The 26,584-nt window shown below is 33.9% G+C and overlaps 3 protein-coding genes across 6 annotated transcripts; 2 read left to right on the top strand and 1 right to left on the bottom strand.

Annotated features, from left to right (window-relative positions):
* Positions 1-283: 283 nt before the first annotated feature.
* On the bottom strand, positions 284-5,741 carry LOC113404619 (chromobox protein homolog 1-like). 2 transcript variants are annotated; one of them, XM_026645551.2, is made up of 6 exons: positions 5,581-5,741; positions 4,780-4,869; positions 4,433-4,556; positions 4,124-4,270; positions 3,398-3,576; positions 284-736 (listed from the first exon to the last, which is right to left on the bottom strand). In XM_026645551.2, exons 2-5 carry the CDS (start codon positions 4,867-4,869, stop codon positions 3,398-3,400), a joined length of 540 nt encoding a protein of 179 aa, XP_026501336.1. In that variant the 5' UTR covers positions 5,581-5,741; the 3' UTR covers positions 284-736. The 2 variants fall into 2 exon arrangements, with proteins under 2 accessions (XP_026501336.1, XP_026501337.1); XM_026645552.2 differs by lacking the exon at positions 5,581-5,741 and adding an exon at positions 5,232-5,452.
* Positions 5,742-6,535: 794 nt separating this feature from the next.
* On the top strand, positions 6,536-9,073 carry LOC135193915 (uncharacterized). Its single transcript, XM_064218363.1, has 3 exons — positions 6,536-6,678; positions 7,957-8,668; positions 8,942-9,073. The coding sequence occupies exons 1-3, from the start codon at positions 6,536-6,538 to the stop codon at positions 9,071-9,073; spliced, it is 987 nt and encodes a 328-aa protein (XP_064074433.1).
* A 407-nt stretch (positions 9,074-9,480) lies between these two features.
* Positions 9,481-26,530, top strand: LOC113404570 (serine/threonine-protein kinase Tao). 3 transcript variants are annotated; one of them, XM_026645491.2, is made up of 21 exons: positions 9,481-9,747; positions 10,079-10,159; positions 12,127-12,356; positions 12,473-12,590; positions 14,979-15,242; positions 15,445-15,567; positions 15,961-16,201; positions 16,343-16,479; positions 17,244-17,317; positions 17,949-18,253; positions 18,425-18,540; positions 18,743-18,913; positions 19,294-19,505; positions 19,749-19,899; positions 20,141-20,253; positions 20,463-20,589; positions 20,909-21,010; positions 21,338-21,472; positions 21,600-21,758; positions 22,069-22,187; positions 22,278-26,530. In XM_026645491.2, the coding sequence occupies exons 3-21, from the start codon at positions 12,133-12,135 to the stop codon at positions 22,399-22,401; spliced, it is 3,015 nt and encodes a 1,004-aa protein (XP_026501276.1). In that variant the 5' UTR covers positions 9,481-9,747; positions 10,079-10,159; positions 12,127-12,132; the 3' UTR covers positions 22,402-26,530. The 3 variants fall into 3 exon arrangements, with proteins under 3 accessions (XP_026501276.1, XP_026501275.1, XP_026501277.1); XM_026645490.2 differs by having other exon boundaries at positions 9,481-9,902; XM_026645492.2 differs by having other exon boundaries at positions 9,482-9,902; positions 17,994-18,253.
* Positions 26,531-26,584: the final 54 nt, after the last annotated feature.

Here is a 26,584-nt window from a genome sequence, read left to right as displayed (position 1 = left end):
TTATCTGCTAAAAACGATATGTAACTGCAAACATATGTGACAGACGAAACAAGTAAATAATAACGCCTTACTTTGGATTACCGCTAAATTTTTTTACCGTAAGTTGTTGAAACTAAAATATTTTAATTATATATAATACAAACTCATTATTGTGGTAATTGTGACTGAAAATTACGCCGGATTGCAATCCCTATTTACAACTATATGAGCAGTTAAAATGTAACTCCAATTTGTATTACAATTATTCCAAATTATATTACTTCTACCCTCTTAATGTTTCTTAAAACTTAACTTTGAGATGTCAAAGAAAATCTTTAAATACTTAAAGAAAATGAAGCTATAGTCAATTTTTCTAGTGTCAAAAACCAATTGTTATATAATATTAATATATATTTGTTTAACAATATAAAAAACGTGGACTCTTGCATATACTATATTTAAAACGAATTATAATCACTTTAGATCCAGCTCTAGTAGTAATGTATCAATACATTTTCAGATGTCTAATATTCTTATAAGAATGTTGTCCAGAAAAGCAACAGATGTTTTGTTTTATATTAAAATTCTATAATCACTGGTTGAGACTTTTTTAATAATACAACAAACAGCCTATACGATGTTAGTTAATTGCTTAAAAATGTTATAACTCCAATAAGTTGTTTTAAAAAACTATTTACTTGCTATTATATAACTAATGTATCTTGCATTATTAGCTTTTCTTCGTGGAATGATATACCTGAAATCAAAATATTACAAAAAATTTAGAATAATGTTTAGTATTGCAACTTATATTTGTATCATAATGGCACAATAATAAGAATTTTTTTCTATGCTCAATGCTAATCAAAAACCATATATTATTTCTATCAATCAATCAAAATCAAAATATACTTTAATAAGGTAGGCTAGAGCTGAGTTGGCCCAGTGGTTAGAACGCGTGCATCTTAACCGATGATTTCGGGTTCAACCACTGAATTATCATGTGCTTAATTTGTGTTTATAATTCATCTCGTGCTCGGCGGTGAAGGAAAAGATCGTGAGGAAACCTGCATGTGTCTAATTTCAACGAAATTCTGCCACATGTGTATTCCATCAACCCGCATTGGAGCAGCGTGGTGGAATATGCTCCATACCTTCTCCTCAACGGGAGAGGAGGCCTTAGCCCAGCAGTGGGAAATTTACAGGCTGATTATGTTATGTTATGTTTAAAGTAGGCTTTTACAAGCACTGTTGAATTGTCATTTAACAAACTATATTAAGTGAAGCTACCACAGGTTCAGAATGTAGATTCTATTGAGAAGAACCAGCAAGAAATTCAGTAGTTACTCTTTTTCAACATTTAAAAATACAGTCATGTTAGTTAAATACAATTATATATGTAATATATCCTGCCTGGAAGTCAACAAGTATTAACTCCATGCTTTTTTATCATCTGTAAAATCTTGTATTGAAAAATATGCCTTGTTTACCAATGTATTTTTTTACAAATGATTTGAATTTATGAAATGGCAAAGTTAAAAATGTCTGCAGAATTTTATTATAGAAACAGATACCTTTCCCCAAGAAGGATTTATTGACTGCATAATCGGAAATGTGACGTTATAAGGTATTTTTACTTCTTGTGCACATACAATGATTATCACTGATTTTATCAAAGCGTTCAATGTTGCTGTGAATATAGATAATATTATTGGAAATATATTGTGACGCAACAGTGAGTATTCCTACTTTTTTACTAGCTCCAAGATTATAAATAGACCGGATTGCTCTCTTTTGTAAAATAAAAACATCAATATCTGCAGCAGAAGCAGCGAAGGAGAAAGCTGGTCTTTTAGGTTCTCTCTTCGCGGCGAACTCGACTCTGGATGACCGAGGAAAGTCACCACCAACAATCCCGCGGTATGATACCACGATGCCGGAGGTTAAATTCCGGCAAAGTGCAGTTCGTAAAGCACTACTTTCCTTGGATATTCATAAATCGAGTGAACCCGATGGCATCCCTCCAATCGTGCTACGGACTTGTGCTCCCGATTTGGCGTCGGTCTTAACGCGTCTTTTCCGGCAATCCTATGCATTCGGCGTCGTCCCGAACTTCTGGAAGACTGCTTTGGTGCATCCGATTCCTAAAAAGGGCAACCGCTCAGACCCGTCCAATTATAGGCCTATAGCCATCACCTCCTTGTTCTCCAAGGTAATGAAATCCATTATAAACTGCCAGCTCCTGCGGTACCTAGAGGAATACCAGTTGATTAGCGACCGCCAGTACGGTTTACGTCGAGGTCGCTCAGCCGGTGATCTTCCAGTTTACCTTACACATAGATGGGCGGAAGCAGTTGAGAGCAAGGGGGAGGCATTAGCAGCCAGTCTGGACATAGCGAAGGCCTTCGAACGCGTGTGGCACAAAGCGCTTCTTTCGAAGCTTCCTTCCTATGGGCTTCCGGGAAATTATGCAATTGGATTACCAGTTTTTTGGCAGATCGGAGCATCAAGGTCGTTGTCGACGGTACATGCTCCGACTTAAAATTCGTCAATGCAGGTGTTCCACAAGGCTGCGTTCTATCACCCACTGTTTCTTCTGCATATCAATGACTTGTTGTAAATCAATAACATTCACTGAAAAAAGCTCGGTGTGCTCAGCAATGCAAGACAGTATTTCACGTCGGCCCATCGTCTATAAGACTATACAAGACTATACAAGGCGCAAATTCGGCCTCACATGGAATACTGCTCTCACCTCTGGGTGGGTGTTCCCCAGTACCAACTCCTTCCATTTGACCGTATCCAACGTAGAGCGGCTCGAATATCACCTTCGGACATCTCGTCAAAATTCCAAATATCACCCGCACCACCTAGATGTCCAAAAATCCATAACAGCGCGATTTTTAAGACATTTTCTGCCTCGCACAACCACTCTGTGGAACCTGCTTTCGCCGGCGGTTTTTACGTACCGATACGACTTGGGAACCTACAAGAAAAGAGCGTACTCCTTCCTGAATGGCCGGCAACGCACCTGCAAGCCCCTCGGTGTTGCAGATGTCCATGGGCGGTGGTAGTCACTTTCCATCAGGTGAGTCTCCTGCTCGTTTGCCACCTCTAGCAATATTTTGTTTATATACAAATAAAACAAAACCCAAATGGTTAATGTTAGTTGTTTATTTTTAAATTAAGGAACATTTCCTTTTGATTGTTGATTTGTTGATTTATTTTATTAAAAAGATGAAATATAAAGAAAAATAAAAAAAACGATTTAAAGCGAGTAACTCCAATTTTAATAAACACCTTTTTTTAATTAATGCTGTATGTAATATAGTCCTTGATTTAATTTCTTGTAAATTTTTAATGTATAGCTTGACTTGAAGATAATTAAATATATCTAAGAAAAAACAGTAAAAATTACCTATTCATCATTAGTGCCCTCATCTGCTGCTGGCGTGTGCCACGTTAGCCTTTCCTCATAGAACTGTATCACAACCTGTGGACATCGTACATTCGCTTGTTTCGCCGGTACCAGATCAGCCTCATCAGTACCCTGCCATTTCATGAGGAACATTAACTCTCCACTACTGTCTGTCGCTCCTAAAAGTGAGAAAAATATTAGATAGAATATTGCATTTTTATATACATTTATAATACAATTAATTTATAATAAAATTTTAATCACTGCCCGATGTAGAATATGTACATTTGTGGCAGGGTTGGCATGAATAATACATTTTGATTTAAATTGAGATTTAAATGAAGTTTTCAATAAAAATCAATGATTTAATCAAAAATGTTTAATTTCACTTTCTTTCAATCTTAATTATTATAATATATGAATAAAAAAATGTCCCAGTCAATTTCTTAATTTGCTGTGAACAGTTCAAAAGGTGAAAAACACTCTTTCCACAGCAACTAAAGAAGCTATCGCCCCAAAAGCAATTGGCTTTAGCACTGGAAGAATTTTTCACTGTTCCTCTTCCCAAAATGTAGTTAAATTAATATATAATAAAACAAGAAAATCAAAACAATCATCATTAATTAGATTTTTTTTTAAATTGTGTTTGGTTCGATTTTTCTTAAAAATCCTGACCTTTTCCAATACAATTTTGTTACCTAAACCATATGTTATAAATCTGTTTACCTATAATTTTTTCTGGTTCCAAGCCACGGTCAAATCCGGAAGCTTTCTTGTCATCGCTTTTGCTTTTTTTTGCCCCTTTTAGATCAGGAGTTGCTGCAGCAGATTTTCTTTTCTTTGAATCCTTGTCAGTTTTACTAACTTTGCCCTCTAAAATAATATTGATTTGTAATTAGTATGGAATTGTTCAATGATATTTGTTCAAATGTCAAAGAGAGCTGCTTTTTTTCTTCTATTGAGCAGAATTATAGTGTTTTATTATTGGATTGGATTAGATTGAATAAACATAAATATATACAAATTATTATTCACCTGCTTCTTTTTTCTTTCTAGCTTCTTCAAAGGCTTGAATAAGATCAGGACAGTCAAGATTTTCTTCGGGCTCCCAAGTGTTATCCTCATCACTGTAGCCTTTCCATTTTAAAAAGTATTCCACCTTAAATATATAAAAAAAAAACATATTAATTTAAGGTAAATTCACATAACTTGGTTGAAAGTGTTTTTTTTTATATCTATCTTTGGTGAGATAGATATGAAAAAACCTTTTATTGGCAAATGATTGAATGTTCGACATCATATATTTTTATTTTATTGAACTTTTTAATTGAATTGGAAATATTTTAAATTTCATTTAAAAGTTCAATAATAAATAAATTTACCTTTCCATTTCTTACACGCCGATCTAATACTTTTTCCACAGAAAATTCCTCTTCACCTTCGGGTTCACCTTCTTTCTTCTTCTCCGCCATCTGCATATTTTTTTATTGAAATATAAATATTTAAAAAATTAAAAAGTACTGAAATATTATTGCTGCCTTAATGTCATTTTCACTGTTTAAGTTTATTATTTTAATTCTATTTAATACAATATTCATATATTATTATGATTATTACATAATAAAATACAAAATATTTACAAAACAAAACGCCTTTCAAGTATTTTGTTTATTATTTACTTCGTACAAACGTTTTTTATAAATTAGAGTCAGTTTTTTTTTGTTTTCTATGCATACTCGACTCTTTTATTATTCATATTTATTAAAGTTTTCTAATTGGTTCTTTAGAACACTTTGCAAAAATTATACATTTAACTACCATTCAAAAAACTAACCTTTTGAGCGTAAGGTGGTCAGCTCAACAAAAATGAACAACAACACCGGTAATTTTATTTCGGCGGTATAAATTACGATGGCCTAGAATTTAAACTATTATTTTGAAGCAAAAATCTGATTGATTAATAATATAAAATAACAATAAAAACGATCAAATATAACAATAATGCTAAGAATTAATACAATATTGAACATAAGATATCTAATAAATTACCGCCATTTTGATTCTATCGTCATGAAGCTAACCAATATTTACATGTAGTTAGAACATCTGTACTATCCAGCTTAAAAACAAATAAACAGATTTTAGCAAGTATTTTTAAAATAAAATATCAAAATTGAGCTCACCTTTTAGTTATATACAAAAATATTTACTACAAAACAAATTAACCGGCAAAACACATTCACTATTATTTTATATCAACGATCGCTTCGCTTCCTGAATCCAGGTATAGACTATAGATGAAATACAGAGTCAATATTTTAAATTATTATGTTATTCTGATTTTTTCTAACCAATTGAATCTGTCTGGGATCCTGAGTAATATATTATATGTTACCAGTGGAAATTAATTACAGGCAAATTTATGAATTATAAGAATAGGAATTCAACCTTAGATTTGTAGGAGAAAAAAAATATCTGTTTTGAGTTCAATTTTAAGGTACCCACCCCCCCTGCCTACAATAAATTATGCAAAAAAATATATAAACAATTACACATCTTATGTTACTGCTCCATCTGCGTTAGTTAATAAAAGTTACACTAAGATTACGATGTTATTAAGTGTCATGAAGCCATAATTTAACAAATAACACATTATATTTAATGACGTTAGTTTATAGCCCAGGTCATAGCTCATAGCAGCCTCTTTTGAAACAATGAAATTTTGCGCGTTATTTATTTACCTATGTGTTCACAATATAATTTATTTAATTGCATTGAGTGTTAATACGGGTGTTAAACTAGTGTGGTAATAGCATTATAATAATATTATTAACACGAAAATATATAACTATTTTAAGAAATATAATACATTTATTTCAATAAATAAAACTTAAAATATTTAGTAAGCGGGGTGTGTTTTTTGAACTCCGTGATGGTCCCGGATTAGAATAGGACCTCCCCAACTCTAGCCGTGGGTGTCGTAAGAGGCGATTAAGGGTATTTTAAGGCCCACTGCATATCACCTGCACTTTGGGCTAATCGCACGATGGCGGGTAAACCACCACGACAGCATTCCCAAGGAGGGTTGGTGTCAGCCAGGCGGCCGACCGTAAAATTTAAGCCAAAACCGTTAGCAGCATGGACAGTAAAAACCATACGAGTGATAGGGCTAGGGCGTACCCCACAGGTGACGCGCAGGGCAGCACCCGGCTCCTGTGGGAAATGGACAAGGGTTGTCGCACCAGAACGGGCGGTTGCCACGTAAGAAGCGAGCTTGAAGTGTGAGAGAGTTAAGATTGAGGTGTGCAAGTTGGAATGTAGGAACAATGTCTGGAAGAGGAAGAGAGCTAGCAGATTTTTTAAAAAGGCGACGGATAAATGCAGCGTGCCTGCAAGAGACAAAGTGGACGTGTGTAAGGGCTAGGGAAATAGGAGAAGGATATAAATTATTCTATTGTGGAAGTGATGGCAAGAGAAATGGTGTGGGTATAGTTTTAGATAGTAGGTTGAAAGAATGTGTGGTGGATGTAAAAAGAGTGAATGATAGACTGATAGCGATTAAACTGATTGTGGACGGCATGACACTGAATTTAGTAAGTGTGTATGCGCCACAGTCAGGCTGTGAGGAGAGCGTGAAAGAAGTTTTGGGAGGACTTTGATTGCCTGCTGATGAATTTACAGGATAGCGAGGAAGTCTACGTGGGTGGTGACTTTAATGGCCATGTAAGAAGAGAGTGATGGATATGAGAGAGTGCATGGTGGGTGGGGATTAGGAAATCGGAACGCTGATGGCGAGGCACTTTTACAAGCTGCCTGTGCCTTCGACCTGGCTATAACAAACACGTGGTTTAAGAAAAAAGAGGAACACCTAATAACCTACAAGAGTGGCCACCACGTGACACAGATAGACTACTTCCTAGTGAGGCGGAGGAGTCTATGCTGTATCAAAAACTGTAAAGTGCTGCCAGGCGAAGCATTAGTCGCCCAACATAGGCTTGTGGTGATGGAGGTTAAATTAAGTGTCTCCCCCAGAAACAGCCAAACACGGCCCCCTCCAAAGACAAGATGCATGAAAGATGAGGCTGGTAAGGTGTTATGTAGAGATGAGGAAATAAAGAGCGATGGAAGATTTATTTTGAAAAGCTTATGAATGAAGAGAATGACTGGAATGGTATTCTCCAACAAGGCACAAGTAAATAAGGGATGAGTAAGAGAAATAAGCATGGATGAGATAATGACAGCAGTCAAAAGCAGCAAAAATGGGAAGGCTTTGGGTCCAGGTGACATACCAGTTGAAGTATGGAAGGTGTTAAAGACTGACGGATGTATGTGGTTGACTTTATTCTTCAATAAGTTGTTGCATGAAGAAACCATCCCTCAAGAATGGTGCAGTAGTTCGCTAGTCCCCATCTTCAAAAATAAAGGGGATGTACAGGATTGCAACAACTATAGAGGAATAAAGCTCATGTCACATACTATGAAAATATGGGAGAAGGTAATAGAGAGAAGATTGCGAGAAGAGAGTGAAATTACCCAAAATCAGTTTGGGTTTATGTTAGGTCGGGGACAATGGACGCTATTTTTGCACTCCGCCAATTGTACGAGAAGTACAGGCGTGCTTACAAAAACCTGCACATGGTGTTCATTGATCTCGAGAGAGCCTATGATAGGGTGCCTCGTGAAGTGTTATGGTGGGCATTGAAAGAGAAAGGTTTGCCTGGGAAGTATGTGGAGTTAGTCCGTGCTATGTACAGGGGATCCTGTACCTACGTCCGATTGTCTGCCGGCAACACCGAGCAGTTCAGTGTGGCTGTAGGGTTGCACCAAGGGTCGGCTCTAAGTCCTTACCTCTTCCTGCTAATTATGGACGCTCTAAAGGCGAACATACAGGAGGAGGCACCCTGGTGCATGCTTTTTGCCAACGACATTGTACTGATTGGTGAAGATGGACTTGAGATCCAGAGCAGATTGGAAGATTGGCAACAGAAACTGGAGAATGTTGGCTTGAAAATAAGTAGAACGAAAACTGAATACATGTTCTGTGATTTCGGCGGTCTCTCCGGTCTTGAAGCCATAGCGCTTGATGGCGTGGCCCTTCCAGTCTGCTCCGACTTCCGGTATCTCGGTTCACTCATTCAAGACGATGGCAAAATAGATCGAACGGTGAAGCACAGGATTAACACAGGGTGGATGAAATGGCGGCAGGTTACAGGAACAATTTGTGAACCCCGTATTCCCCTTAAACTTAAGGGAAAGATCTATAAGACCATGGTCAGACCTGCTGTTCTATATGGATCTGAGTGTTGGGCTATAAGGGATGACTGAAAGACAATTGCATGTGGCGGAGATGAGAATGCTGAGAGGAATGTGTGGTGTTACGCGAATGGATAGAGTAAGGAATGAGTACATAAGAGGAAGTTTGAAAGTGGCACCGGTTACCGAGAAACTATCTGGAAACCAGCTGTCTTGGTATGGGCATGTTATGCGGAGGAATGAGGACCATGTTGTGAGAAAGGTTTTGAGAATGGATGTGGATGGATATAGAGGTGGGGACGACTCAAGAAACGATGGATGGATTGTGTGAAAGACGATATGAGTAGAAAAAATGTTACTTGTGAGATGACGTCCGACAGAGAAGTATGGAAGAAGAAGACATGCTGCGCCGACCCCAAGTAAAATTGGGATAAGGGAAGGAGGATAATGGGTGTGTTTTTTGAATCTGAAAAAATATTAAACGATAATGGAACAAGGTCTACACTTAACGTCAACATCTAATATAAATACTTTACACACATGATGCGGTAGCTAAGCATAATAATAATAAACGATAATACATTTTAAATAAAAAGCTGAATATACAGAAAACTAAGTCCAGTCACTTGATATAATGATGTTATATAATTTTTTCTTCACTAAACGAAATATTATGAATTAATTAATAAATAAAAATATATATCAATTATTTTATTTTTTTTGAAAATGAATACATATATAAAACTTATAATGTATTAACGTTTATAATGGTCTTAAGGCTGAAGGAATAATAAAATAAATACTCATTATTTGTTAAAAAACATATATGTCAAACTCTCAATATGAGACAAAAGAGGGCGCCTCGAACTGAAGTCATTGAGAGAGATTATTTTCCAGTACGGGAAAGTTGTAAATAGTTTTCAATAAAAATTCGAGTCATCGCTAATATCAAATGTGTATCATAAATAAAAAGTGATTACACGTTTAGTAAGTGAGTGCCGAAAGTGATGGAGAACCATTAAGTGTGTGCCTTATAAAACAAAAAGCTATCTTCACATACTTTACCCCAACGCCATTTTGAGGCGAAATTTTGTATTGTAAGTGCCAAGTATTTCGCAATATTCTCTTTTCTAACCCTCGTTAAGGGTATTATCGGCTGATATTTTTATGAATGAATGTGAAAGGAGTTCGTGGCAGTATCTGCCCTTTTCGAAGTGCATCAGTATTGGGTTGAGATCGTGGATGCTCTGAGGTAGGTTGCTCTCAGACTGAGCAGAAATCTTTTAATTAGATTATAAGAGATTCTTTCACTTTAATTGTTTGATATTTAACATAACTTGCGTCTCTTAAAGAATTTTAATTTATAAGAAATTATACTAGTCAATTTTTGGCGTGGTCTGTTATCTGTGTCGTTTCCGACTGTTGCAGATAGCGGGTGCGGAGGATGGCCCGAGGCAGTAGAATTGTTCTAATTAACTGACGGACACCGCCGGCTCTCAGCTGGCACAAGTAGGATGATTTTGTCTTGATTAATATTAAGTGTATATATATATTAAGTACAAAACCACATTTTTACATTTAAGTAATAATTTCGTAACATTGACATTAAAATTTAGTTATTTAATGACTTTACATGTAAGTGTAATCTTTGAATTCAATAATTTCCTCTAAAATAAGTAATGATTAATATGTATAATTTTATTATCTTATTAAAATGATAATAACAAAATCAAACTAATTTTGTTTGATTGTTTCCTAACTTGGATACTTTGCCATATGATTACTTATCTACCAAAATTGGGGATAGTTTTAAATTCAGTTTTCCTTCAATGTTTGCAAGATATTTTTAATTATGTTTGATAAATTTTACCACAAAAGTTATTTAGTTTCTATCCTATGACAAATTCATGACTGAATATATTCTTAATAAATATAAATAATTAAGTTTAAATCCAAAACTATAGCACAATATTAATATAATTATATTCCTTTTTTAGTTAAGTATTGTATCACAGTGCATAAAATTTCATACTCATTTTGACAACTCAATTACATAAAAATAGTGCATAGTAATGATAAATCATAAACTGTCTCTAAATTGTATATGTAATTGACTATAAAAAATTAAAGTTAAAGTGAAAATCTTTATTGAATATGGATCCACTAGATTTACTCTTTGATTGTTGATAATCTTCCAAAAAACCTAAAATCTTAAAAAAATCTAAAATTTTATGTATTAACATAAGTATAACATTACTATATTTAATCAAAAATGTACCATTTCTATTTTCTTTCCGATATAAAGGAAATTTCAAGTCTATACCACATACTGAGTCGCACTCTTATGTATATTTCGACACCAACAATTTATACTAAGCTAACTCAAAAGTGTGCGCACACTCCGCTAATAATTTAAGGCGTAATATAAATCGATTGATTTAAAAAATTGCCTTTAGTTAGCGTTGTATAAATTTGTTACTTCGTTAATTTTGTATATTTCTTCACAATTTTATTAATAAATATAAAATAACACATTTTAAGCAACTTGGCACAAAAAAACGATTTTCACTAAAATTCGTAGTATAAATTGTAGGTGTCGATTTGTAAATATTTTGTTAACAATTATCTTTTTATATATCATATATTCATTCAACTCTATTTAAAAATTAAAATGTGTTAGTCAACTTTGTATATAAATAGTTTGAATAGATCCATAAATATTTTTTATAATTACTATTTATTTTATTAATATTGTATTTGGAAATGAATTCCATAGTTAGGCTTATATACATTTATCATGTTAATAAATTATAAGGTTGGAAGTTTGTTGAGTATAAATTATTAGTTCATATTATAATTAGACTATTATATATTAGCATATTCAAGTGGGTGGTGCCCCTGGCTGGTTTAAATGCTTAGAAGTAACCAACATTAACTATATTTATGTAGACATTAAATCTAAAATTTATTAATAGTAAGTTATTAGTGTTACAATATGTTTTTATTTGGGTAAAAATTAGTCTATTTTAACTTTTTTAAATAACAGCTCAGATGTTGTTTATCAAGCACATAAAGAAGGAAAATTATATGGACATAAAAGAGCATAATCCATATAGCATAACATAATTACTAAAATGACACTCTAGACATGTATTACCTGAATAATAGTTTTAATTGTATGATTATATAATTATTTGTTATTGTCAAACATATAAATCAGCTTAAAAATGCTTTCTTCTTCTTTTGAATGTCAAATTAATTATGAGGTCAAGTGAGAAATCAGTATTTAACTTAATACCTAATGAATAATATTTATAAATAAGGCCGTATATGTTGAGTTAAAGTTATTTGTGTTCTTTAGTTAATTAATATGTGTATAATTTATTAACCCTTAAATAATCCTTTGTATTTTCTTTTTATTTTTACTCATTATTTTATAATTTGCTCTTTATGCTTCATAAAAAAATATTTTACAGATAAAAATGCCACGTCCGGGCAGTCTGAAGGACCCTGACATAGCAGAATTGTTCAGCAAACATGACCCCGAGAAGATCTTTGAAGATTTACGTGAAATTGGCCATGGATCCTTTGGAGCGGTGTACTATGCGAGGTGTAATCTCACCAAAGAGATTGTTGCAATTAAAAAGATGTCCTACCTTGGAAAGCAAAGTGAAGAAAAATGGCAGGACATCCTAAAAGAAATCAAGTGAGTTCAGTATTATTTCCTATTATTTCATTTTCCTGTTCATAAATATTGAATTTAATAAAAGTAATTTTCATAAATAAATTGAATGTATAAAGTAACTGTTATAATTTTCCCAGATTTTTAAAACAGTTGGAACATCCTAACACCATAGAATATAAGGGATGCTACAAAAGAGAGCATACAGCATGGCTTGTTATGGAGTACTGCGTTGGCTCAGCCTCAGATATTATTGAGGTAAATTTTATATTTGTTTCAATGCTAGGTGTTCAATTTAAAGATATTAATTATTTAGGTTTATGTCTAAGTATTTATTTTTGATTTTCAATATGTATTTATAATGTCATTAAATATTAATTAATTATGTTTATTGAAATGATTTCAATTTACATATAATGTGCTAATTGTTGGGAATGTCATGAAAATCATTATTTTGTATATTTTATGTTATTGATTTATTGAAACATTATGAAGAAATACCATATAATTTTTCGTTACCTGGTCATTTGAAATACATTTATATATCCATAAAAACGGATATTAAAATTTCTTTATTAAATATCCATCATCAAATTTTTGTTTGCATTAATATAAACAAAAGGGTTTCGCATAATATTTAAATTCGCGACGTCGATAGTGCAAATTCAAAATATGTGCAATTTCCGAATGAGGTCATTAATGTTTCTGAGAAGGAGACGTGATTTAACAGAACATAATATTATACACGGCTTCGAGCTTTTGAGTCATCTTCCAATCGGAGTCAACTGTTAGGACTCTAATATCACATTATCAGTCGATATTACACATCGACGTGCTTATCAAAATTCCAACTTATTTCAGATAACTGATATTGAAACATTGATTCATCTGTGATACTATTCGAAAAAGCAACTTATAAAGATTTATATTTGTAACTTATAGAGGTTGCTGTTAACGAGGATTTGGGTTCAAATCCTTGGCTAATAAAAAATATTAGGTTTTATTGACAAGAAGTTCTCATTAACGATTCATTAGCGGTACGCTCTCGGGCCTCGGAAAGCTCGTAAAGACATTGTTGGGTCTGCGCCTTATCTTTCCTTTTGTGTCAGATTACATTATCATCCGACTATGAGAAGGATTAGAGCTCTCCTGCGCATACTAAAACTTCTATGTATGTTTGAATTAATAAAGTTTGATTCGGTTTTACAGAAGCCGATTTCAGAGAAGTTTTAATATAAAGTTTTTTTTTAACAAATGAGAAAATTGTCGTAAATTAACTGTAACGTTAAATATTATTCTTTTGTTAATTTATTATTCGGAAAACTAAAACCGTATAAACGTCAAGTGCTAAGAAACGTTATCGGTTTCCCAGTAATTAATGCAATACGCATGCCGACGCACGCATAAAATGCTAATTACATAATTATTAGTGTTATAATGTAAAAAATATTTCCTGTTTACGCGACACTGGAAAAGCGACGAGCTTTCGACCTAGGGGGGTCATTGGTGCTTTTTATTTGTTTATTAATCACAGGAAAACATTAAAATGCTAAGGATTTGTAGCAAAAGTCAAACATCTAATCATATTCATTTATTAATTTAATTTATAAATATAAATCGAGGTTATTTTAAGTATATGTTTCGTTTTCATTATATATCGGAATTTATAAAGGCAGTAATAAAAAATGCTCTTGTTTATGTGTATTTGATGTTCTAGACAAATTAAATTGGAAAATATATCAATATTAATAATATTCCGTCATATGGTAATTATGGATCTTGATTTCGTATTTAAATATTTTTTTAATTCTCGTATATGTTGAAAGTTTCCAAAAAAATATCTATTATATTATGTAATCTATTATTCTAATTATTAACTCTGATTGCAATCAAATAAAATCAATCCTTATCATCGAATTGAATTTAACAATATTTATCGATGTTTTTATCGTAATTAACGAAATATTTAAATAGTTAATGACTAGTTCATTATAATGTTGAACTAGAAATCTTATCAAACAATCGAATTAAACATTTATTTCTTAAACTACGTCCATTACATCATTTATAATTTACGTGCGCTAGGTATGTTCCTCGTCTGTTTCGATGGACTTTACTAAAATAATGGTATTGTTTGATTTTAAACCATTAAATAAAATAGTATCATGAATGTTAAACTAACAGCCTGCTATGTCCCATTACTGGGCAGCCAATACGCTGAATGACGAATGCGTATGATGAAATTCTGCTGAATTTCTTGTGATACATGCCGGTTTTCACGCAATGTTTTCCTTCTGCACTGAGGTCGAGATTCGATTTAAAACTAGCTACCTCGCTTTAAATTTCATTTAACCTTTTAAAATGACGATTCAAGAGCCTCGCAAGTGCTTACTTAAATAAAGTATATTTTGATTTGAACACAAATTAAGCACTCACGCCTTTACCCGGGTTTCATCTTGATTACAGACTTGGGATAAGATTCACCTTTATGAGCAATCTAATCTCGGTTTTAATGATACACAACAACATTTTACATTCGAATCCTTAACTTTTTGGGGTGAAGACGTCATATTATTATTATATATTCCGATAGTTTCGGTTGCTATTTATAATATAATATTTATAACTGTAAATTATGTGCACCAGGTCCATAAACGGCCATTACGCGAGGAAGAAATAGCAGCTATTTGCGAGGGTGTCGTGTGCGGATTGTCGTATTTGCACAGTCTGGGTCGCATTCATCGTGATATCAAGGCGGGTAACATTCTACTCACCGAGAATGGCACGGTGAAACTGGCGGACTTCGGTAGTGCGAGTATAAAGTGTCCGGCGAACAGCTTCGTGGGCACGCCGTACTGGATGGCGCCGGAGGTGATCCTCGCGATGGATGAAGGCCAGTACGATGGAAAGGTACTTGTAATTTTGTGATAACTTATATTATTATATTCCAGTAAATTAACTTTTTAAAATAAAATAGTTAAAACCTAATAATATTTTGAATGCTTTTTTTTTGTATAATTATTTTTATATAGATTTTAATTCCATTTTAATATTATTAATGTTGTCAGTTACTTTTTGTTAGCTATATTAATAATTAGTTTTTATATTATAGGTGGATGTTTGGTCACTCGGTATAACGTGCATCGAACTGGCGGAGAGGAAACCTCCCTATTTCAACATGAATGCTATGTCTGCTCTCTATCACATCGCGCAAAACGATTCACCTACATTACAGGTTAGTTTGATATTTTTATTTAATAATATGTTATATAGCTCGAACAATTGTTATATTAAGGCATTTTTTTGTGTTACGAAGATAAGCCCGTATAGAACATTTTAATACTTAATTACTAACTCAAAGTTACACCCATTCGAATACCACTGTGGCCCCATAAATAACATATAATGCATTTCGCATCTTTGTAGATTTTAAGGTAGATGTAATATAAATAATCAAAATCAATTTGTCTTTCTTAATGTCTTCTATAACTTATATGATATATTTATTTAATTTATACCAGTTTTAAAAACAACAAATACAACATTTAAATTGACTAATGTTATTAAAAGAAGCTTTTGTTTGATATCTTGACTTACAATAATGTATATAAAATTAAACAATTTTTAGGCGCCAGAATGGACGGATACATTTCGATATTTCGTTGAGGCATGTATGCAGAAGAATCCCCAAGACCGGCCGTCGTCGACCAAGCTGCTGTCTCACCCGTACATCACGCGGCCGCGCTCGCCCAACGTGCTCGTGGACCTCATACAGCGCACCAAGGCGGCCGTGAGGGACTTGGATAATCTCAACTACAGGAAAATGAAGAAGATTCTCATGGTTGACGCTGACAATGAGAGTGCTATTGGTGAGCTTAACATTTTTTAAGTTTAACATTTTAAAATCAATAAATTATACCCAATAACTCAATGACCGGAATTTGAACCCAGGATCTTAAGAGTGGTAGGATCCACATGACAGACTATCTAAAGATGTCTTTACTTTCCAGGTGACAGTGAAGAGACGGCAGAGGAGCGTTCCGGCGGCGACAGCTCCAAGTCCAACTCGGCCACGTCGGAGCACAGCGCGGCGGGCGCGTCCAGCCAGAGCTCGTCGTCCGGCAGTTTGCGGAGGCGGCCGCATCCCGTACGTACACGCTCTACTAACTGTTACAAAACCCGTCGCAGAGAAATCATAATAATTATAAGAAAAACGTATATTTTATAATCACATATTTAAGATTAATGGGGGAAATTATAAATTACTGACAATCCTCGCTCAGTATATTTCAATAGTCGTAAAATTTTATTCGTAGGTTCTTCAGTCTTGAACTTGGAGAACCATGTCCAAGTCTGTCTTACAGCTTAAGCTGTGCGTTAATAGTCCTTCAGTAATGACACTGCCTTTTACTTTTTGAATATATTGATTTGATTATGTTAATTTGCACCAACATTTATGAAAGATTTTTGTGTAATTAATAATGATTTTGGAGTATAGTCATGATATTCTGTACGTTTATCAGTGGCTGATATCCTATATTCCCATTTAATATTTAAATACAAATTTGATGTATCAATTATCAAATTATAAGATTTATATCCCTAGGTAAGATTTCATTACATTACTTTGTGTAAACTATGAACGTAATAATTCTTTAAATTTGGTATTATTTTGATTAGCATAAATAAAAATCAAGAAACATATGAGGTCTTTGAAATATATAATTTAACTTTCTATTGGTCCTAAAGCTTAAAGTATAAAAACAATATACTGAAAGTTTTATATTTCATAAAAAATTAACTATATCCCAAGGTTATTCAAAAAAGTATAATTTCGTTAAGTTTTTTTCTTTTGTTAATTGTTAACATCACGAAACAAATACAAATCTGACAACATATATATTATTCCAGTTGAATGCAAACCACCAAAATCAGCAACAGCCGCAATACCAGCAATACAACCACCAACCAGCTCACTCCGCCAGGTATCACTTTATATCCACCCTTACATAAACTCATCCATTATAAATAAACAATTGGTTGACCTTGTACAACAAAACGTTGGAATCGAATTGTGACCAATGAGTCAGTAATTATTGGCAGGTTATGTTCCTAATGTTATTCAAGTATGTCTGGCATTAGCGTAACTCTGGTCCTGAGTAAAGTTACTGCAAACTGAAAAAGTTAATAATGTATGATAAAGTAACAATATACTTCGTCATTATTTTCTAAAGTACAATATTTATCAGAGATTTAAAACTTAGTGTATAATTGGTTATAATGTAATTAACTAAAGTTGAAATTTTATTTTCTATAACCTATACTCCAGTTGTTTATAATTTATGTTTTCAAACAATTTTCTATTTATAATGGAGACACTCCTAACCTATAATGCCAATTCACTTGCACTAACACCAACATTATTTATATCTTGACACCAACATATTTTTTATATTTTTATGTAATTTGCTTTTATTGCTTTATTTTTATCACCAATGCTACTATCGCAATCTATATGAAAATGAAATCGGAAGTATGATCCGATTCAACCTATATCATTATGCTTAACCCATCACTGGCAGCACCTCACGCATTAGATAGCAATCTTCCTTTCAGAGCTCGCAAGCGTTGGCTTTACTTATGTTGCTGTTTCATACGCAGAGAGAGCGAGAGTCCCGTCCCGGGCTCGCACGACGACTACGTCAATAGGGAAGTGCTTCGGGATTACGCTAACAGGGATTCCTTGTGCGATGACTATGGGGACGATTACGCGAACAGGGAGGCCATCAGAGAGGCCCAGAGGGAAAGAGAGAGGGAGAAACAGGCCAATGAGTATAGGGAATATGTGAACGCACCTTCGACCTGGCAGCAAGACAGCGGCGACGATAACAGGAACACTCAGCGCCGGCAGTCGCATAGAGGTAATTTACATTTTATTTCAATATATTTCAACAGGGAAACTGTTCTGATAAAATAATAGTAAATGCAGATATTATTGTGTGTAAATACAGGTGCACTGCTTATGTGATTTTTTTATTATGACTACTTACATTATTTCCTCTTTTAACATATATTTATAAAATCGTTTTCAGGTGTCAGCAATAACGTTTCGGCTGCGATATCTCTGGTATCAGAGCATGGCGCGAATAACTTTGCCACGATACGAACAACCAGTATCGTGACCAAACAACAGAAAGAGCACAATCAGGTTTTTACCCATACTTTTTACTAAACCTAACGCCGGCAATATTATAATATATATAGCGTATATTTGAGCATATATGAAATATTTGGTCTCAAATCGCTGAACCAAGTGCATGGTCGCCTGTGATTTTTAGTAAAAGAATCGACATTATTGTAACTGTTGAATAGCAAATGTTCTGTTCATATAAACGAGTTCGTGTTCGCAGGAGATGCACGAGCAGATGTCAGGCTACAAGCGCATGCGGCGCGAACACCAGGCGGCGCTGCTGAAGCTGGAGGAGCGCTGCAAGGCCGACGTGGAGGCGCACAAGGCGCAGCTCGACCGCGAGTACGACTCGTTGCTGCAGCAGCTCTGCAGGGAGCTGGAGCGCCTGCAGGTACGCCCACTGAGAATTTTTTCATGTCTTTATATAAAATAATAAGTAATTATAATAATCAGTACTTCATTACTGATTTATTTATCAATTAAACACATTTACTTCTTCTCCTACTAGATGAACGTTAATGTCATGTCAATTCAAAAACTATGTTGGTTATATATTTTTTCTTTAACTATGATGTGGACAACAGACATATGTTCACTATATTTAAAGAACAAAAGGTTCCAAGTCGATTCGAGAATAACATATTTTTTTAGTCTGCACTCTGCGTATTATATTGAAGTAAAACTCCAGATACGAGTAATAATAATACGACAATATGTATGTAGCTTAACAGTTTAAAAATGAGTTTATACTAAAAAAATATATTTCTTCAGACGAAACATGCTCAAGAACTTGAGCGAAAATCGAAGCAAAATACAGCTGCAGAAAAGAAACTCATTAAAGATATCACAGCACGTCAAGAACAAGAGCGGAAAGCCTTCGAAACGCAACGCAAGCGCGAGTACAAGGCTAACAAGGAGAGATGGAAAAAGGAACTCAGTATGGATGACGCCACGCCTAAGAGGCAGAGGGATGCTACGTTACAGTAAGTTTCGTTATTGAGTTAACTTTATTTACGTGAGTTTTATAAAACATTGAATGTAATTTTATTTTTGACATAGCATCATTGAATAAATTCAATTAAAACTCTGTACTTTTCAATATCTAAAGATCTGTGATAAAGATAAGATTTATTTCTTCAGAGTTTTATACTACACTATAAAATGTTAAAGAATGGTGTCAGTGACATCTCTTCGTTTTAAATTTTATATATGGTGTTCTCCGGCAGGTCCCAGAAGGATAACCTGAAGCAGGCGGAGGCGGCAGAGGAGGCGCGACTGGTGCGGTCGCAGCGCGAATACCTCGAGCTCGAGCTGCGTCGCTTCCGGCGTCGCCGCATGCTGGCGCTGCACCACAAGGAGCAGGAGCTGCTCAGAGAGGTACGCCTCGATCAGCCACACCTTAGGATGGAAGCCCTGTTAGTTAGCGATACACATGAACTAAAGCTTCAAAAATGCAAAACAAGATAACATATTAAACAACATTATTATTTACACGATTCATCAAATGTAACTAACACATTACTTTAAATGTTTTGCATTGATTATAAATGAGGAGCCCCAGCCGACTTTTTAATTTTTCTAATTAAAAGTGTATGCTAAATTATAGAAGTTGTTGTAGGAACTAAACAAGCGACAAACGCAACTTGAGCAGGCACATGCGATGTTGTTACGTCATCATGAAAAGACACAAGAGTTAGAGTACAGGCAGCAGAAGGGCGTGCATGCACTGAGGTAAGATTAAAGTAATATCCACCATTCAACGAAAAAAAAATTACTTTACATCGAAATTAAAATTTAATAATTTATCAATGGATTTCTCTAATTAAATTTGTTTTTATTAACAAATAAGCGGTAATATAATAATAAGCGATATAAATTTAAAACTTATTATAAAATGTAAACGTAAAAAAAAAAGTAAACTTGTAACACTTTTTACAAAGGGAGGAACAACTGGCGAACCAGCATGCGACGGAGTTGGCCAATCAACGCGACTACATGCAGCGCGCCGAACACGAGTTGCGTAAGAAACATGCACTTCAGTTGAAACAGCAACCTAAGAGTTTGAAGGTAAAATTGTGTTTAAAATTATAAAAGTAAAACGTATCCTACTCGCCAACTTTCAGTTATTAGCGCAGCTTATATATCATAAAGTCTCGAAGGCATTGGTACAAACTTGCACTATAATCGGTGTTGTGCCAACTGCTATTTCTGGTAGAATCTATTCTTCTTAGCATCCGTTGTTCCACCTTACAATGACCATAGAATAGTAGTGCCATTAAAGAGCCATTAATAATTTCTGTTATTTAGCACTGCAAAAGCATGTGCTGTATATATTTTCGAACTAAAAATAATTGGCATAATCATAAATGTTGTTTTTTTTTAATAGCAAAAAGAGATGCAGATACGCAAGCAGTTCCGTGAGACATGCAAGATTCAGACACGCCAGTACAAAGCGCTCAAAGCGCAGATATTGCAGATGACACCTAAGGTGATTAAACAAAACTTTGATATAAAAATGTATCATTCAATAAACATTATTAAGCCAAACATTCAATATTAATATTATAGTTGAAAAGTTAGAAATTCTAATCATAATATTTTTTAACTTGTTTATTTATTCTTTTCTACATTAAAAGCGATTTAAAAGGTTTCGTTCAAATCTAAGTTTAAAATTAAAGATTTACCAACAATAAATCGTTACCATTTTACTTAAAGGTTATTTGTCTAAGATTTTTTTTTAGGATGTTACAAGTAATATAAAAAATTCTTATAAAATCATTGTGAAATTTTAATGATGGTTTCTTAATATAATTAGGAGCAACAAAAAGAAGTAATCAAATCGCTTAAAGATGAAAAACGTCGCAAGCTTGTGCTTCTTGGAGAACAGTATGATCAGAGCATCAGTGAGATGCTGCAGAAACAGACTGTACGCCTCGATGAAAGCCAGATGGTAAGTTCATAAATAACATTTTGGCAGAGCATTTATTTTAAATTCTATATATCCACGAAACATATTAAAATTATACATCAAATAATAACATTTACTATAAATGTAAATAACAATAATATCATTTCAGATGGAGTGCCAGCAGCTCAAAATGCAGCTCGGACATGAGCTGGATATGTTGACAGCATATCAGAGCAAGAGCAAGATGCAGGCGGAGGCGCAGCGCAACCGCGAGCGGCGCGAGCTGGAGGAGCGCGTCGCCGTGCGCCGCGCGCTGCTCGAGCAGAAGGTAGCGAGTACATTTTATATTTTGCTTACTCTGGGGAGTTTGAAGGGTTAAACGCCTTTGTCTACTTAAGGGTTACCAGTCCAATTTTATTGATTATTTTTACGTAAATAGTACATTTATGGGGAAGGTCAAAGTGATTGAAGTGGTAATGTTTGCAGATTCCTGGTCACGTACATACTGTCCTCTAAGAACCAAGACAGAATCACGTCTTAAACGAATCAACGACGAAACGCCACAAATAGCTTTTTCATACAACTGCGATGCCCCGATGCCGCCAGTTTCACTCACTTGTAACTTTTACGTTTTCCAGATGGAGTCTGAGTGCGCGCAGTTCGTAGCGGAGCGTGCCGAGCGTACTCGCATGTTGCACGAGCGCCATGAGCGTGAGCTCGAACATTTCGACAACGAAAGCGCGCGTCTCGGTTTCAGGTATTTACTTTCACACGTATTAGACCAGCTCAGAAACGATATCTATGAAAATTCAAAAATACTAACTTCTTCTGAAATTAAAAATTCCAGCGCAATGGCGATTGCGGAAGGCAGCCGGGAGGGTTACGGTGAAGAGGAACAATCATTGTCCGGCTCCATGCTGTCACTCGCGCACAGCAACTCCTCCGCGAGCTTCCCCGCCGGATCGCTGTAACACACATATACACACACAGACATACCGCTCAACATACGATCGCACCCCGATCTCCTCTCATACCCACCACATACGCTTACACATTTTCCAGTTAGCGCTGTCGCTAGTAGTGGCTGTAGGTTTTGACACTTGTCAAAGAAAGTATTATAAAATAAATATATAGCTTTATTCGTAGATTTTCCGCAATCCCTTTAGGAATCTGCGTATAGTATTAATGTGGATCACCTTTTCAGTGGTTTTAAAATGCATAATTTGTTTTATACTATTTTTAGGACGTACAAACAGTACTCCTATAAAAAGGTAAGGTATAAAAATAATAAGCAAAAACGAATTGTATTTTTTTTACATTGGCGATCTTACAAATTAGATGAGGTTTTAATATGTAATAGTTCAAATGCTTTCATAAATTTTAAAATATAATATATATTCTAGCTGAGGGTGTTTTGATAAAACATGTATAAACAAGAAGTCGATCTGTACCATATTTTGTAAATACAATATACGATGTAGATACAAGTGTTGACATCTTCATTATTTTATCGCTCAAATAAATTTATTTACAAAGGCACAATGTTAATAACTGAATCTGTGACCTGTATTTAATTTTCAAGGTTTTAATAAAAGGAACATAAAAAGTAACCAAATGAGATTCAGATATTTTAACAGACATTAAAAAATCTTACTAAATAAGGAAAAGTCAAAGTATATTTTAAAACACTTAGCGACAGCGCATCATTCATATTATACATTTTTTTTATAACTGAGACTGTCCTGCCCTCCCGTTTGTCAACTTTCCCATTTCATTCGAAGGAATATAGCGACGCGCAATATAAAATATTATTTATTTGTAAAGTAATTATTAATTCATCATTCGAATTTATTCTTACAATAACTATCACAAATTGAAGAAAAAAAAGCAAGGACGATATTTTCACATAATTGTGAATAACATAGTTAAGTAGAGCATAGTAACAGAAATATGTTGCTTATTTTTTTTTTGTTATTTTTAAGTTAAGTCTTCCAAAAAATACGACAGTATTTGAATTAGCCAATATATAGGGTCCGGGAGGGCGTTTCCTATACTATTAAAATATTAAGTTTATAGCACTCCAAATTAATTAATTCTCTAAATGAAAGCATTTGTATGTTTCTAACACTAGATTATTTTAAATTTAATATTATAGCTAAAATAAACAATTTATCTAATTCGTCACTTCCTCCGATATGTATATATATTGGCCAACAATATTTGATATATTTAAGCTACACTGCATTTAACTGCACTGTGTCGAAATACAATATGAAAGATAACTTATTGCCGTTCAAGACCACTTAGTATTAGAAACATATTTGTGCAGGAATAAATGATAATTGTATGTTAATAAAGTTTATTCGCGATGTGTACCGAGAGCGTGTTAATTGATAACAGTGACGTAAGAAGAATGAGCCGCTTATTAGAAGTTCTACTCTGAATTATACTTGGCTCTGTTGGTTTAATTGACATAATATGGTTAAGTATGAAAGTGATTCCATATATTCCATAAACTTCCCGTTTACTTGATGGATAATATGATCGTTAATACAGTTGTCTGTTGTTGTACCGTTTTGAAAAAATAATGTTCGCTTGTGTAATTCAATATTGATAGCACCATATATTAATGGTTATGCATGCAATATAAAAATAAATAAATTCATAACGATTTGGCCGTCCAACCACGTGTGTACCATTCAATAAAACAACAGAGCGAAGCCCAAGTAGGAGTCATGATTAAAACTATAAATCTAGTACTCTTGATCTATTCTTGTATAATATTTAGTCTATCATAAGTTTCTAGGGTTCTAGCCAATTTTTCATCTTGAGCCCTTTCAAATAATTCAAGATTGAAAAATTCCATAATAGTATACCGTGAGAAAACGTCAAATGATATTCTAAGGTAAACTTTGTAGTGTAACCGGGAAATGTTCATCCTCAAAGTATACGCTTAAGGTGTTTGACAAAAGGCATTATTAGGCGAATGTAGTCGCCGACGCCGGCCCCGCGCGCCTCACACGCTTGTAACTATTCGACAGAGGTATATTATTATTTATAATATTAGATAGTCAAAATTCTTATATTCATATCATTAGTTTTAATTTAGGCGCCATTTTTATACATAATATTTTAGTATGTTAAACTTATTTTATAAAACGACTAAAAGTGTTTGAGTTGGCCTAGAATTTATTCCCTCTGTTAGATATATTGGAATTTGAACCAATGTTAAGTGAATTATGCTTGCGTTAGATGATTTTTAGACTTTAAATATCTATGAGACACGCTTTATTATATGAAAAATGCAGGTGCTGTGTATTGAATGTTGTATAACTGACTGCTAATTATGTTTTGTAAATATTATAATAATATATATGTATATGTAACATAACAAACACACAATTTGCCTTACCGGTGGCGGGACGCGCGCGGCTCGGCGTTTTGTATATAAAGAACAATAATATATAATTAACTATTACATAGTTTGTTACTTTTGTAAGGAGCGAGTGCGGTATTGTGTACATTGAAGTGCGACGCGTGGCGCCCCCGCGCGGGGAACTACAAAGTGCTATTTTTTTTTTAATTAGTATTCTAATACATTGTTGTATTGTCAACTAAGCTTACCAGTCATGTATGTATAGACGAATACATATTATTATTTAATTTAACGCCGATTTTAGTCATAATTATCCAAATTTAGTTAATTATTATTTTTATTGTATTCTCTATCTATTCCTATATCACATTGCTTGTAAGCATCACACTATGTGATCGTTTTGTATTATTTGAGTCTGTTAGTGGTTTATTATTTAGATATTTCAAGATCCGAGACTTTAGACAAAAATAGATGTATAAATATATAAAAACATATTTGAAGTAATTTTACTGTTTTTGACAATAACGTCGATACACAATGGTACTAAATTATTTTGGGAAAAATTTGACTAGTATTCTACATTCATTTTCATTTTTAAATATAGTTGTAGTAGGGAATTATGTTTGGCATTGTGTACCGATGTGTACAATCGTATCCTCAACACTTTCCTCCTCCCGAACTGACCAAATTAATGACAATAATTTGTAGACAGCCTAACAAGACTCGCCATCTTGTCTCCGTACTGTAGGTATGTTTAAACGGACCACTTAAGAGAGTGCAGCGGTGGTCGTATATACTTTAAAATTATATTCAGCTGAATTTATTACGCGTGTTATACGTGTATAAAGCATTATGATTTGTCATTTTATATTTTGGAAATTGAAATTTAAACTCATGATAATATTGTAACATGGCAACGAAATTTAACAGACCGATATATTTGTCAACTTTATTAGTTGTGTAAGTCCAGTGATATTTTTATATTTAAGATATTTTTTTTGTAAAAATGTCGGTGTTGTTTGTGATGATAAATAACCACCGTTGTACACTTATAAAGTCGTAGCAATACCTGGAAACGAAGCACTAAGGAATTGAAACGTAAGCTGTAACTAAGCTTGAGTGCAGTAGTTGGTTGGTACTTAATGTTAGGCGCGTAGCTTTTCGCTGTTGTAGTGCCTCTACCTAAGCCGTGCAAAAGTAATTTATTAGACTAAAATTCAAGACACAACTATTAAAATACTTATAATAAATAAGATGTTCACATACCGTACAAATAGCTGCATCGGCAAGAGGTACAAGTGTAGAGCGTAGGTGCATCGGTTTCCCCCTTCCAACCTCCCACCACATGCTAGTTAGACTAAGAGCGTTATCACTTATCACCCATAATGTCGAGAGTGACATATTATTAATACTATAGAAGTACCAAACTCGTAGTTAGCGATCACGTATTATGTAAATTGTAACTATTTTTTTTTTATATTTTACCATTGTATAGTCATTATCACCGACAGGTAGCAATATCTCGTGCGAGGTGCGACAAGGTGCGGATGTCCGCGGTCTCGCGGTGCATCCGATGCGCTGTTGTTGTTTTCTTTATTTTTTTGTTATATATTTAAATAACACAATCGACTTGTAGTTTTAATAATTATTATCATTAATTATTATATTGTAATATAATCTTATTAATGAAAAAATCAAACTGAAAATAAATAATAGAAAGGAAATCGAAAGTTGTATTCATTTATAATACCAATCAAGTATTTTTATGAAATAAAATA

The sequence above is a fragment of the Vanessa tameamea genome, chromosome 21 (genome assembly GCF_037043105.1).
Source record: "Vanessa tameamea isolate UH-Manoa-2023 chromosome 21, ilVanTame1 primary haplotype, whole genome shotgun sequence".
Classification (NCBI taxonomy): domain Eukaryota; kingdom Metazoa; phylum Arthropoda; class Insecta; order Lepidoptera; family Nymphalidae; genus Vanessa; species Vanessa tameamea.
This window is presented reverse-complemented; position numbering and strand designations above follow the sequence as displayed.